This window comes from Carettochelys insculpta, chromosome 1 (assembly GCF_033958435.1).
Source record: "Carettochelys insculpta isolate YL-2023 chromosome 1, ASM3395843v1, whole genome shotgun sequence".
Taxonomy (NCBI): domain Eukaryota; kingdom Metazoa; phylum Chordata; order Testudines; family Carettochelyidae; genus Carettochelys; species Carettochelys insculpta.
Genome location: NC_134137.1, coordinates 160,725,989 through 160,741,548, shown reverse-complemented (window position 1 = coordinate 160,741,548; position 15,560 = coordinate 160,725,989). Strand labels below are relative to the sequence as shown.

The window sequence follows — 15,560 nt, the reverse complement described above, 5'->3', positions numbered from 1 at the left end:
GGAGAGTTTCCAAGGTGATGGGATACATTGCCTAACATAGTTCTGGGAACTAATTTTTAGGGAGGCATCCATTGTCATATTCATCTCTTCTAGCCAAAAGGGTTGTATCTTGGGACAATGTCAAAACATGTGAGCCAGCATTGCTCTGGGAAACCCATAACTCCAGCAGCCATCTATAACAGCAAAGCCCATGCATTGTAACCTGTGTGGGGACCAGTGTGAATTAAGTAATTTTCTGTTGATCACCCTTAGCAGTAGATCAATCGCAGACTAGGGTTCAAAGAGATATACCAAGCTTTGTTGCAGGCTGGCTACAGGTAATCTAAATTAGTCAGGGTCTTTTGGGGCAGGAAGTTATACCAGACCATATAGCTGGTTGAGTGAAACTCTGTCTACATCAATAACAACCTGGTGCTCCCAGTGCATCAAAACCAAATACATCTGTCAAAGAGTGTATAAGCCGCAGGCGATACCATGCAGCTGGATCAGGTAGGTTGTGGTGTTGTTGGTGTGTATAATGGCAGAAACTGAGGCTGTGTCTATACTACGAGATAAAATTGATTTTATTACAATTGATTTCTTAACTCTGGGTTTTATCAATTTGATTTTGAGCACCTTCACCTTCCCACATGCTCTCCACAAAATCAACTTACTCCTGCCACACACAAGTAGCTGAAATCGAGTACTGCAGCAGTGTATTGTGGGAACCTATCCCACAGTTCCCTGAGCCCGTTGCATTCTAACCCCACAAATACATGACAACATCTTCCCACATTTCATTCCCCTCTTTCCACTGCCATGTTAACGACGTCTTAGTAGACACAGGTGCTACCCTAAAACTCAAGTGACATATTGACCATTACAGCTAAAAAGACCCCAGACTACCGGCGGGTTTGGACCTGCAAAAGAAGATCCTTAGAATGTGAATATTCCCCACTGCAAGCCTTACTTCAACAACTGTGCTAATTGTACAGCTACTACATTGCCTTCACTGAAACATGTATGGCTTGGGGCAGCTAAAAAACACCTGGCTACAGCCAGCAGTCAAAAATTGTGACATTTGACAGTCCCAAAAAACGTAACTGCGCAGAAAGACCCACCACCTTCCCCTATGAACAGCTTGCTTAGACTTTATTTTGGGTTAGGTTATGGAGTTAGGCCTGCTGGGAAAGAGGACTCTAAGTAGACAGGGGTGTTACACTGAAACTCAAATGACTCATCACTCATGACTTGGGGAGGCTAAAAGACAATAGATTTTTGACAGCTACAAAAATTGGGATCGCCCACAATCCTTTCAGAAACTTGAATTTAGGCCTCCTACAAAAGAAGATCCTTATGTTTAGGTAGATATGGTTGCTACACTAAAACTCAAATGATTTATTGAAACAGTGGCAGCTCAGGGTGGCCAAAAGACTCCAAACTACAGCCAGCTTTGGACCTGGAGAAGAAGACCTGTAGGACAAGAATATTCCCCACTGCAAGCCTTACTTTGACAACTGCAGTAATTGTATAGTTAATACATTGCCTTCATTGAAACATATATGGCTCGAGGCGGCTAAAAGACCTCCGGCTACAGCCAGCCCCCAAAATCATGACCGCTGAGAGAGATGTCCCCCAGGCAGCTAAAAGACCCATGGCTACAGCCAATGCCTGAAAATCATGACCCTCTTCACACGTAAGCTGCCTGGCCCCTTGCACAGCACATCCTTTTATTGGCTGAGGGTCAAGCCACGTGATGCAGCTGGACGTGGGAATGTTCCAGACTGTGTGGTGCCTCTGGGGGGAGGGACGGGAGGGGATGTGGGGATGAGGACAACACGTAAACGGCTGAAAAGAAGTTTCGCATCCTGCCAGACAAGCACAACCCTCACCCATAGCCTAGCTGGCACATGGTATGTGGGGGCCAGCGGCTGGCACCAGGCAGCGCAGAAAAAAAGGTAGCTAGCAGGGGTATACACAGAACCACAGACCCCACAGCTGCACTCCTAGCAAAGGACAAGAAAGAAGATTTTTCATCCTCTCATGACCCTACAGCCACGGGCTTGCAGGTGCCAAACTGTAATGGTCCTGTTGCCTAATTCCTCTGCACCTGAGAGCAGTGGAGATGGAAGAGGCCTGAGTGGAGAACTGTGGTGCACATACGGGACATCTGTGTAGGCTAATGAATTCAATTTAAACACATGGTGCATCCTCACTACCCATCGTTCAGAATTTAAAATTGAAACTGAAGGCTACACCGGTTAGGTTACTACGATTTTAGGATTTTGATATCATGTTGATTTTAGTGGTCCATAAACTGAGCTAATGGAATTTACAGTGAGAACAGGCACTTGGAAAAACTGGGCTAACTGACTTAAAATCAATTTTATCTTGTACTGTAGATGCAGGCTGATTCTCTGAAATCAATTGCTAGACCCAAATTAGCCCTCTACCTATCAACCCTCTCCCCATTAATGGGTGCTTGTCAATTGTCAACAGTGGGTTGCCCCAGAGTAGAGCATCAATGTGAGGGAAAAGATGGAATTTAAGTTTTCCGGCAAACTGACCCATGTTTTACAGGCAATTCTGTTTACATGCTGTTTATGTGCTGAATCCAGTGTTCCTGCCAAAGAGCAGAGGTGGACCAACTCCTGTTCCACCTAAAGTCAGGGAGGGATGAGCTTTGTTGTGTACTGGAATTGTAAGGGATCCTGGCTAAGGATAAAGATGGGATAAAGGTGGGATGCTGCTGCAGCAAGCTGGGGAAATAGAAGCCTCTAGATGTTATTGGGAGTTGCAATGTACTCAAAGCCAATCTAGATCTTCTCCTCTCTACCCCCTTCCCAACTCCAAAACTCTCCTAAAATAAAATGGAAGAATAGTAACTGGAAGATTATTAGGATATACAGTATTCAGGGAAGCACATTCCTTCTGTTAATTCTACATGAAAGGCAATTGGTATGGGTTCTGCCCAAATCTCTCACTACCTGGCCTAATATGGACGCTAATTTTGTCCAGATTAGTATCCCTAAACATTTCACTGTGGTTGGGTTGTTGTCTAAAATTCCTAGAAGAATGTTTTGAGGAGACAGAAGGGAGTTGGGGAAATAATATTGCAAATCAGGGTTGGCCTGAGATCAAAGTATCTGAAAATACTGCGTGTCAAAGGCATCCCATTCCTTCAGCTGTGTTTTGTGGTGATGTACAATGACTCCTAGGTGGCTGCCTCACACAGCTCCTCCAAGAAAGCTTCAACCTTACTGTGGCCAAAGGGCATCTAAACAAATAAATCCCGATTTTTAGAAAACCCTCACTTGTGTGATTTTGAAATCCTATCCTTTGTCTGCTTAGGGCGATGATGACTTGGAAGCTTGTGGTTTTTTTAAGGGATGAAAACTGCCTCTGAATTTCCAAGGGAGAACGAATTTTAGAAGCTCTTTTTAATATCAAAAGGAATGAAGGATTTCCTCTTTGGGCAATGAATGAGACAGCTGTTTGGAAGAGCTATATCCCAATTAAGGCAAAAAAACTTAGTGAGAGAAATGGTGTAGGGCAAGTCTGAAGGACGATCTGGTGGTGATGGTGAAAAAATGAATGAAAGATATACTTGTTTTTCAGGAGTACCTTTATTTAGGTGTATTCTTTGACTCTCTCTTTTCTTAAATTATATTACTAATTATACTGGTAAATTGCGGGCCTGTTTCTTTGAATTTAAACTCCATGAAAATAAAAAATAACCCTGCAGTTACATAATCTAATAATAAAATTTTCTGCCTTTAATTAGCTTGTGCTTGGTTGTCTCTCAAAATTGATTTCTGGAGGGTGCCAAAATACACTTGAAAATGTACAGAAATAATAAATGATAACACAATTCATAACTCAACAAAATCAAGAAAATTGTCCCCAAGAAGCAGAATTCTTTTCTGTTGGCGAAGAGGACAACAACACGAGTTTTTGTCTAGCAGAGTGCAGCATGAAAGTTAGGCCTCCTATGAGTTTCTTCACATCCCTTCCACTACTGATCTCCTTTGTTAATTTGGGCAAGACATTTAAGTTCAAACTGAGGGACTGCCACACTCAACAATATAATGTCTGACTGACCCCAAACTCCAAAGCACCTAAATACCTTCAGAAAATGATATTTAGGTCCAAAATCATGCAAGCGTCGTAATACTGAGTGAATGCCCCTAATTATCCTGAAATATATGAATTTTATTCTCTCTGTATCTCAGTTTCCCCAGGTGAAATGGGTGTTCTACCACCTTCCCTGGGGCTCTTCCATGCTTCATGCTTAACCAATGTTTGTAGACCACTTTGTCATCTATGAAGATGCCGATATTATTATAAGCAATAATTCCTGACCCTTATTCAGTACAGCATTTTGTATTTTAAAACCAGTAAACAAATGCTTTCAAATATCATCCTGATGTAGGAAAGTAATCTTACATTTTTGAAATAGGGAAACTGAGACATAGCGGTTAAATGATTTGTCCAAGGGCACTTAGTAGCAGACAGAGCTCTGGAAATCTGGAGTTTTGGGATCCCATTCCTAAGCAGTTATTTCTATCCTGAGCTACCTAAATGGACTCTGATTGTATTGTACCTTATTTGCAGAGTAATTTTATCATTGTCATTGTCTCAGAGCACTTAATGAGCTTAGCCTACTAGTGAGCTCAGCCTTCGCTGAGCAAAAGATGTTTAGAATTAAACACCCTTCATGATAATATAATATAAAAGAGGGGTAGCTGTTCTAAGTCAATGATTACTCATAGTCGATAAGACTGGGAAAGGCCTTTGTTTAACAACGAGGATTTATTTCATTCAATTCATTCTTATGTATCTAATAAGCATTCCAGATTCAGAATTTTTACTTGTTTATAAGAGCAAGACTCAAAACAAAAACAACTGCCAAAAATCAAAACTTGAAAAATTTGTAGTACCTCTACAGACATTTATTTATTGCTAGTTACCAATTGCACCGAATAATCAGAAATTAATAAATTCACATTCCTAGCAGAGACTAAATGTGGGTCTCAACAAGAAACCTAAAACAGAATGTTGCCATGGTGATTTACAGAAAACCAAGCAAGCTGCGCAAAGCTTGTCCTGATGGGAGACCTGAGAGACTAGCTAGAATTTTTATCTGTCACAGTTAATTTCTCATTTTACTGAAACAGTTATCAAAGTGCAATGTACATAGACTGGTTGTAATAGGTACTTTTTGCACTTTATAGGCACAGTCATGTCACTCTGCAAACAAATATTTCAGATTCAGGGCCATATTTCTTTTTTTTAAATAGTATGCTATTTTTATCTTTCTGTATATTTCTTTATATGCAGGATCACAAGGTGACATCCTCTGGTATGTTTGCTATACTGGTTAAGTCCACGAAGGGACACAAGATGACAGTGTGAACTGGCACACATTAATCCACCCACGCTGTTAAATTAAAAAGTTGGCAGGAGCAGATCTTCTACGTGAGTCGGTTTTATGTTGGGGCGAGCAAATAAAAAGGAACACCCCACCACGGACAGTAGCTGCTGCTGCTATATTTACCTGTGCCTCTGCAGTTATCACACAATTGCAGCTCTTAGTGGCCATGGATCATGGTTCATAGGCAATTGGAGCTGTGGGAAGCAGCGGGACGGTCTTTGACCACTGCTGTTCCATACAGTGTCACAGTATTACTACTACTGCTGATACGGAAAAGTAATAGAAAGGGAGAGGATAATAAAATAAAATAAAATAAAATAAAATAAAATAATCACTGGTTTTAATCTTGCCCAAACATTAAAATTATCGTAAATAATCTGTAGGTTAATTGAACTACCAGAGAACCTATGGGGTTATCCAATTGATCTCATGTCATGAATTCAAACACCTCTATATAGTGATTACCTTCCTACCCGTTCTTCTAGCATTAAACTTCAAAGATGAGCTAGCTGGCGTAGACTAATTTTCCAACTCAATACAGTACTTGCAAGGATAAATGGCAAGGCACCGACAGTCTAAATGCTAAGCCAATCAGATCACTTCATTATTTGCACATTCTTACCTCCTACTGAAAGATTGCTATATCTTAGCTCAGTAGAATATCCATAAAGCATTATTGTCTTATTATTTGGGGGTGAGTAGGAAATAAATGTGAAGTTTATTTTTATGATAGTTTTTCTAGTGTTCCCATTTCAGATTTACCCAAATTTTTCATGACAAGAGTAAAACTAAAGAAGAAACTAGTGCCTTAATGTAAAGAGATATCTTAGAAACTCAGTAAGACATGGGCCGTAAAATGGGTTATTAGCCAAATAAAAAATGGACATTGATCCTGATCTCTTGTCACTTATTCAAGGTAAAGGGATTTTTCTGGCTTATGGAAAGGTCAAAGTGGATGTACTGCAGGAGGTAAAAAGGGCAAGTAGACTGAAAGCCTTCATTAGCAAGGTGCTTTCTGTCTCATCCTAATTATCTTGGTGGGAGACTACTGTTGCCATTATTTAGGCCCAAGGCACCTGAGATCAGTGGATAGTGAAAACAGGCAGACTTTTAAACATTTGTCTCTCAGTACTCCCCCTCAGAGAGAATTGGATTAAAGTCATTAGAAGTAAAATCTCTGCAAAATGAGGTGACTCAAAACAGGCTGTAACTTTCCTAGTGTGAGATTTTTGTACACTTTTCATGAGGAGTGGAATCTATTACCCATGGATTTTTAATATTTGGATTTATTTCATACAGAAAATTATTTAAAGTTATATTTCCCATAGTTTCCCATCTTACAAATCTTTTTAACTGTTATCAGTTCCTACACCCATGAGCTGTTAAACGTACCTTGTATACAAACATTATTATAACGTGTTATTTTACTGTATTTCTTCTGGTGATAAACACAGTTGACAGTGGGCTTCGCTGGTTTTACCTCAAAGACCTTCCCAGATGCAAGGAAGAAAACAATCAACCATTGTCATCCAATATCTCAGGCTGACAAAGTGAATAGTACCCTCAAAGGGAAAGTTTAGAAATACAACAGCATTACAATGTACAACAGCTATATTAATATTCATATATTTACCCCTCTTATGTAGAAGAATGCTGGCATGTCTGCGTCCATTTCCATTTTCAACATAACATGAGTAATTTCCTAGGTCCCCTTCTTCTACAGAGTCGAGAATTAACGAGATAGAAACTTCCTGTTCTCCAAGATGTTCCTTAATAACTCTATAGAAACGAAATAATTTCACACATAATATTCTGTTTGTACCATGTCAGAGCATTAGATAATCATGATATAATGTTACTCACAATTCACAACACTCTGTGTCAAATCATACCCAAATTTGAAGCCAATGTTAATTAAATTATATTATAATCTTTTCTTCCCCACTCCTAATGAGGAGGTTCGTCTTTGTAGATGCTAATGGAAGCTGCAGTTAATTGTCTTCCTTAAGCAGCATGATGCACACATTGATAATATGATATTGAGGGCTCAGAAGGAGACCTTGATGGGAAGTTTTCATGCTGTTTAAAAATAGGATATAATTTCTTGAAATGATGCGATATGAGCGTAAGTCTGAAGAGCTTCAAACGGCTAATTCCAGGCTGAGGGTGATATTATTAACTGTATGGCTCAAGTTTTGATTTTGCCCAAAGGCACTTTTCTGAGATTCTTTGACATTGCAATGGGAAGCAACATGACTGTTTTTATTGTAAGAAAAATCATTAATGTATGTTTATTTTACTGAGCAGTTATAAACCAGCAGCAAAAGCTGCAACAGTTAATGTTCCATCAGCTAATACCATTTCAAGTGGATGTTAAAAGGAAACATCTCCTGACCTCTTTGGATGTCATCAGTCTTCCCCTTCTACTCACCATCCCCTCATTAGATACAGAATCAATTTAAAAAAATGACCAAACAAAATTGCTTTAAACTTTTATCACCTCCACTATCTATATGGCCAAAGAAAATGGAGAACACTCTTCAGGGTCCTCCCAGAACAAAGACAAAAACAAGCAAGTTGTGAAGACTTCTTGAAACTTTTAAAGTCCTAAATCTCTGGATTAAAGGGATAGGAGAGCTGTAAATAAGAAACAGTGTAGCACAATGCTATGTAATCAGGGTTTGAGCTCTGTGGAATAAAACCATAGTACATTCAAGTGAGATATTCTTGCCTCCATCTTGTCATCACCTGGGGAGGTAGAACATGACCTGAATATCCTAGCATGATTTTCATGGTCATATTGGCTTTGATACAAGATTTCCTCAGTTACTTTAGTTTGTCCGAAGTTATTCAGGCCTAATTTGAGAATCAGACCAGATTAACCAGGCAATGGAGTAGCAAATCTTTTAGTATGAGATTAAATGTACATATGCGAACTTCAGCCTGTAGTAGGTATTTATTGTGGCTAATATGGCTATTGTCTGCATTGCATATAGCTTTCATTAAGAAGTCTTTGCTGGCATTTTATACTGGTAACTATATTTTGAGTGCACACACACGCACAAACAGGATTGTTTTATGTACTGCATGTGGAAAAGGTTTTCAGTCCCACGTAGATACTTTAATAATCATATTTTATATGATTTCTTTAGGATATATTAACCAGAAGATTCCTAATGAATAGATAATCACACATAAATGCAGCACTCTTAGAAGCAATACAAGAATACACTATTTCTCTGTAGCAACACAGTACATAAGTATTCATCAGGTAGACGTAGAGCTATGGAAAAAAAACATGGGTTTTAGAAGACAAGCTAAACTCTCGAGGTCCTGCTTTTCTATAATAATTGAATGTAATTCCTACCACATATAACAGGAACAACAATATTAAGAAATACAGGCCAGCTTTTGACACAACATTTCATGTTCCATAGCTTTAAAAATGTGTTTATTTATAAGCCCTGTTTCTTGACATATTTATTTCCCTTGACATCTTCTCAGTAACCTTTCAGTGTTCAATGCTCCAGTGTTTTCTGCTTCTTGATGAAGCCATTGTATGGATTGTGATCTGTTATGCCACTGCATTCCTATGTCATTTATTCTGACTTTATGGTGCTAAAAATAAAATAAGAATCCTGCTGTTGCCCTTTCTTTCTTTGTTCCCTCTTTCCAAATGTAATCTACTCCGCCAAATCACACTGATACAATGCCACTGGCATCAATGGAGTTATACTGATATGAAACAGACCTAAGAGAAAAAAATCAGGCCCATGTTCTTGTCATACTCATGTCAGTAATACAGTCAATTATTTCCTTTTACATCATACCAATTACTGTAAAAAAACAAATACAGGATGAATCTCAACTGGGAGAACAAAAACACTGCTTTTTACCTTATATCACTTTCCCAGACCCGATTTTCATCCAAATCTTCAATAAACTTCTCTCCTTTCATCCAGTAAATTAAAGGACTGACATCTCCACTGTATCCAAAGAAAGCTCTGCAGGTTAGGTTAGCAGAATTGCCTGTGACAGAGAATTAAAGAGAGTGGGTTATTTCAAAATTTACAAAAAGGTTTAATTTTTGGATCAGTTGCTAGTAAGTTTTTGTGCTTTTCTATCAATTTGTAAAAATCCTGGATTTGCATAGATAGATAGTGGTAGTTTAATTTCCAATCAATATTTAATACATTCTTTAAAGAATCAAAAAAACCCAGAAACAAATTATATAGAAATAGGTTCATAAGTTGCATTGTCTCACTAAGGATATGTCTAGACTACAGGATTTGTCCGCAGAAGTTTTTGTTGGAAGATATCTGCCCACAAAACTTCTGTCAACAGATCGCTGCCAGACTGTAGGGCAGATCAAAAGAGCAATCCACTTGGTCGACAGAGAGCAGCCGGACTGCCCAGACACTCTATTGGCAAAAGAGCCAACTGCAAGCACAGCAGACAGGGTTTCTTGTGGTCCTGGAAGCCTTTTCTGTTGATGGAAGGCCCCCAGGAATGTCCAGACAGGTTTTTGTCAACAGATCCCTGTCAAGAGAGGCATTCTTCCTGGTGGCAAGCAGCGTATAGCTATTGATAAAAGTGCTGTGTTCTGTTGACTTTCTGTTCACAGAACATCCTTGGGAATCTAGACAGTCCGTGGGTTTAGTCAATAAAATGACTGTTTTACCAACAAAACCCTCTAGTCTAGACATAGCCTAAGAATTTGGTTTGACAAAGAAAGCAGGGTCAAGTCTGTAACAATGAGCTAGGGTGCTTATTTGCCTGAAGTAAAAAATAGACTAGCAATTGGGCTATTTTCACATTTTTCTAATAAAAACAGGTAAAGGTTATGAAAATATATATTTTCAATCCAATCCATATTTAGTTGAGTTTATAATAGTTACTATAACAGACCCCTATGGGCTCATTTCTATTTTCATTGCCAAGATATGGCCATTAAAAACAAAGGTTCTTGTTCCCTGCTACATTAGCCCCGCAGAGAACTATCAGTAGGCAATCATTATGTGGAAGCCAAAGGTATGACTCACCTTCCTTAGCCCAGCCACATCACTGAGTCATGAACGTCAAGTGTAATGAATAATATATGTGTATTTATTCCATATTTTGTGACCCATCTTTTAAAATATAAAGAGAAATACACACAAGGAAAACAGAAATACTCTGAGTGCAAAATCACATTAATAGTAATCCTGGAACTTTTCCTTGCAACAAACCCGTCGCCAACTTTGTCCACATATTTATTCTGGGGATACCATCACTGGACCTAACCACCTCAATTACAAGATCAGGGGCTTATTCTCCTGTACCTCAACCAACATAATATCTACCATTACGTGCCAGCAATGTCCCTCTACAATTTACGTCGGACAAACCAGGCAAACACTTCACCAAAGAATAAATGGACACAGAACAGACATCAGGAATCTCAATACACATAAGCCAGTCAGTGAACATTTCAATGGAGTGGGCCTGAGAATATATGTCTTACAACAGAGACTTTAAAAACAGATTATATAGGGAGATTTGTGAACTGGGCTTTATATTCAAAATTGACTCATGAACACTTGGTATGAACAAAGACAGCAATTATCTAACACATTACTGGAACTGCTTCCCTTCTTTTGATGTTCATAATGATCTCAGGCAAAACACAACATCCCCCACTCCTCACCCCACTCCTTCAGTTCATGTATTTGATTTGTCAGTTTTTATTGCAATTTTTTTGGACCTCTGTGTTATATCTCTGGGTCTGGACTGGAAATTCTACAGATCTGAAAAAGTAGGTCTGTCCCATGAAAGCTCATCACCGAATAAAGCATTTTGTTAGTTTTTGAAGTTTCTGATTTGGTTTGAGTTGATTGTGCAAATTTAACATTGCATTGCTGTAGTTTGTTTTAATTTCACACAGAGGGAAAGTGATATTTCACATATACTGTCACATGAAAGTAACTAATTGATAATACGGTATTGTCTAGAATTAGTTATACCATGCACAAGCACACTGTTTGGTGTCCCCATTCACCTCCATAAGGGCAACTTTTCTAAACCATTGCATATGGTTTTTCCCTGCTAGTGACTATTTATCTAGAAATATGTGATGGTTTTGGGAGTCAGGACCTCCTTCTCTCAGGAAGGAATATTATCACTGATGCTTTGGGACTGGCCCTAAACTGAGACCACCAAACTTATTTTCAATATAGGCTCATCTACACTAGCCCCCCCTTTGAAGGGGCCATGCTAATCAGCCCAATTGGAGAATACTAATGAGGTGCTGCACTGCATATTCAGCACCTCATTAGCATAATTCCCACTGTGCGAACTTCGAAGTGCCAGCAAGCAGTATAGCTGTGAGCACTTTGAAGTTGTGGGAGTAAGTGAACTTTGAAGATGCGTGGGTACTTCGCATATGCAGTGTGCCACTTCATTGCTATTCTCCAGTCAGGCTCATTTACATGGGCCCTTCGAAGGAGGGGGCTAGTGTAGACAACCCTCTATGTTTTCCACTTCTAAAGACTTGCAGAATAACTACATTGCCTCTAACAGAGCTACAAATACAGATGAAATCAGTGGGTCTCTTTGCAGAGTAAGGTATTACTCAGTATGGGTGGTCTGGTCCTTACAAAACATATGAAATGAACAAGCTTGTGTGCATCGCATTTCCATTTGAAAATAACTGGCTTATGTGCCACCTTTTTACCCCCTTGCCTCAGTCAAAGAGTCTTCTTAATATTAAGCAGGGTGTCATCTTCCTGAACCCCAGTCCCTTAGCCCACCCAAACAATCTTCTCAGTAGCTCTTCTAGACTGCACTTCTGCTTGCAGATTAACTTGAAGTATACCCCAACTCCTCATGCCCTCTTCAAGTGCATTCCCCCGTAATATCCACTTGCTGCCACTGGACACTCACAGAAATCACCAAGTTTGCTGTCTCCAAAGACACAGTGTACACTGGGCCCAGAAATGGGAGTCGGGGGCAAAGGGGGCAGTTCAAATGGGCCTGTGGTGCCATCTGCCACTGCTGCAGCAGTGGCCAGAGCCCTGGGCTCTTTAATTGCTGCTGCTCAGCATTCCAAGCAGCTTCTCACAGCTGGGGGTGAGGATGCTGTGCCCTGGGTGGTGCTAAGGGCTGGTTTCCCTTGGCATTGTCTCTTCCACCTTTGGCCCAACCCCTTCTGGTAGTTCAGAACCACTCTCCTCCCCGCTACCCTGGTCCAAGAGCCTGCAGAGGCTGTCAGCTCCTCTGGTGTACGTGCCAGCCAGTTCACTGTACTGGCAAATGTAACCCTATTGTATTTACAACATTGATTTTGCATGAGAGGTGGGGAGATGACTGTTTCCTGCTGTCAGGAAGGAAACATGTTTTGACCTGTGTTTGGTGTTTAAAGCTTAATATCATTAGGATCCATAATTCCTCATTTAGCAATTAATACATGTATTTCGCAATGAAAACAATGACCAGTGTGTTATTTGCTTTCATTTGATACCCTGGGGGTGCCGATGTGACATCCAAATGGCAACATCTGAGGGATACAGTTTACAACACGGCCTTGTTGGTGTTTGGAAGAAGAGCTAGAAACACGAACAACTGGTTTGAAGCTAACTCCAATGAGATGATTCCAGTCATTGAAAAGAAGCGCGCTGCACTCCTGGGCCGCGTCTACACGTGCATGCTGCTTTGAAGTAGCGGCGCCAACTTCAAAATAGCGCCCGTCACGGCTACACATGTTGGGCGCTACTTCGAAGTTGAAATCAACGTTAGGCGGCAAGACGTCAAAGTCGCTAACCCCATGAGGGGATGGGAATAGCGCCCTACTTCGAAGTTGAACATCGAAGTAGGGCACGTGTAGACGATCCGCGTCCCACAACATCGAAATAGCGGGGTCCGCCATGGTGGCCATCAGCTGAGGGGTTGAGAGACGCTCTCTCTCCAGCCCCTGCGGGGCTCTATGGTCACCGTGTGCAGCAGCCCTTAGCCCAGGGCTTCTGGCTGCTGCTGCTGCAGCTGGGGATCCATGCTGCATGCACAGGGTCTGCAACCAGTTGTCGGCTCTGTGGATCTTGTGTTGTTTAGTGCAACTGTGTCTGGGAGGGGCCCTTTAAGGGAGCGGCTTGCTGTTGAGTACTCCCTGTGACCCTGTCTGCAGCTGTTCCTGGGACCCTTATTTCGATGTGTGCTACTTTGGCGTGTAGACGTTCCCTCGCAGCACCTATTTCGATGTGGTGCTGCCCAACGTTGAAGTTGGACGTCGACATTGCCAGCCCTGGAGGACGTGTAGATGTTATTCATCGAAATAGACTATTTAAGCTATTTCGATGTAGCGTGCACGTGTAGACGTAGCCCTGGAGTACAAATGCTCACCGAGTCTGAGTACCCAGCAAGCACTTAGAGTGGCCAGAAGAACAGTACAGCAGACAGCTAGGCGCTGTGCCAACAAACCACTGGCTCCGGCTATGCAGCAACATCCAGACCTGTGCTGACTTTGGTAATCTCAGAGGAATGTACGAGAGTATGAAGAAGGCATTAGGACCCACCCAGAACAAGATGGCACCTCTGAAATCCAAATCTGGTGAAGTCATCACTGACAAAGCCAAACAGATGGAGCGCTGGGTTGAGCACTACTCCAAGCTGTACTCACGCGAGAACGTTGTGGTTGACGCAGCCCTCGATGCCGTCGAGCTCCTACCAGTAATGGACGAACTGGATCAGGAACTGACTGTGGATGAACTGAAGAGAGCCATCGACAGCATTGCAGCAGGAAAGGCCCCTGGCCAGGATGGTATAGCACCAGAGGTAATCAAGTGTGCCGCGGACACACTCCTGGAACCCCTACATGAGCTACTGTGCCTGTGCTGGAAAGAGGGTGAGGTTCCACAGGATATGCGCGACGCTAACATTGTATAAGAACAAAGGAGACAGAAGCGACTGCAACAACTACTGTGGAATCTCCCTCCTAAGCATCACTGGTAAACTGTTCGCTCACGTCATCCTTGGCAGACTCCAAAAGATTGCTGAGAGGGTGTACCCCGAATCGCAGTGTGGATTCCGCGCAGAGAGGTCTATCGTTGACATGGTCTTCTCTCTAAGGCAGCTCCAGGAGAAATGCAGGGAGCAGAGGAAGCCACTCTACATAGCCTTCATTGACCTGACCAAGGCCTTTGACTTGGTCAGCAGGGATGGTCTGTTCAAACTGCTCCACAAGATAGGCTGTCCTCCACGGTTACTCAAGATGATCCAGTCATTCCACGGAGACATGAGAGGAACCATCCAATATGATGGCGCTTTATCGGATGCTTTCAGAATCAGGAGTGGTGTCAAACAAGGATGCGTGCTTGCTCCGACATTGTTCGGGATCTTCTTCGCACTTCTCCTGAAGCGTGCCTTTGGATCTTCAACAGAGGGCATCTTGCTGCACACAAGATCTGATGGGAAACTGTTTAATCTTGCAAGGCTGAAAGCTAAGTCTAAGGTGCGGGAAGTCCTCATCAGAGACATGCTGTTCACATACGATGCTGCTGTAGTGTCTCACACATAAGACCAGCTTCAAAAACTGCTGGATCAGTTTTCCAAAGCATGCAAGGACTTTGGGCTTACCATCAGCCTAAAGAAGACAAACGTACTTGGTCAGGATGTTGCTGAATCCCCATCAATCAGCACTGATAACTATACATTAGAGGTTGTCCACGAGTTCGTTTACCTCGGGTCCACCACCACTGACACCCTGTCGTTGGACGCTGAGCTAAATAGGAGGATCAGAAAAGCGGCCACAACTCTGTCCAGACTCAGCGAGAGAGTGTGGAATAACAATAAGCTGTACACTCACACCAAAATGCAAGTCTACAGAGCCTGCATCCTCAGCACCCTCCTTTATGGCAGTGAGACTCAGACCCTGTATGCCCGCAAGGAAAAGAGGCTGAACATCTTCCACTTGCACTGCCTCAGGCGCATCCTTGGAATATCATGGAAGGACAGAGTGACCAACACCGCTGTCCTCGAGCAAGCTGGAATCCCAGCTATGCACACCCTCCTCAGGCAGCGTCGGCTCCGCTGGCTTGGCCACGTCCACAGGATGAATGATGGAAGGATTCCAAAAGACATCCTGTATGGTGAGCTAGCCTCTGGCAAAAGACCTCCC

The 15,560-nt window shown here is 41.8% G+C and overlaps 1 protein-coding gene across 1 annotated transcript in view; it reads right to left on the bottom strand.

The window, feature by feature from the left end:
• The window catches only part of IL1RAPL1 (interleukin 1 receptor accessory protein like 1), a 588,383-nt gene that overhangs the window by 38,463 nt on the left and 534,360 nt on the right, over window positions 1-15,560 (bottom strand). The window contains exons 6-7 of the mRNA XM_074988202.1: window positions 9,310-9,442; window positions 7,047-7,192 (exon numbers count right to left, since the gene is read on the bottom strand). Coding sequence (XP_074844303.1) covers window positions 7,047-7,192; window positions 9,310-9,442 — 279 coding nt within the window. The remainder of the gene's footprint in view (window positions 1-7,046; window positions 7,193-9,309; window positions 9,443-15,560) is intronic.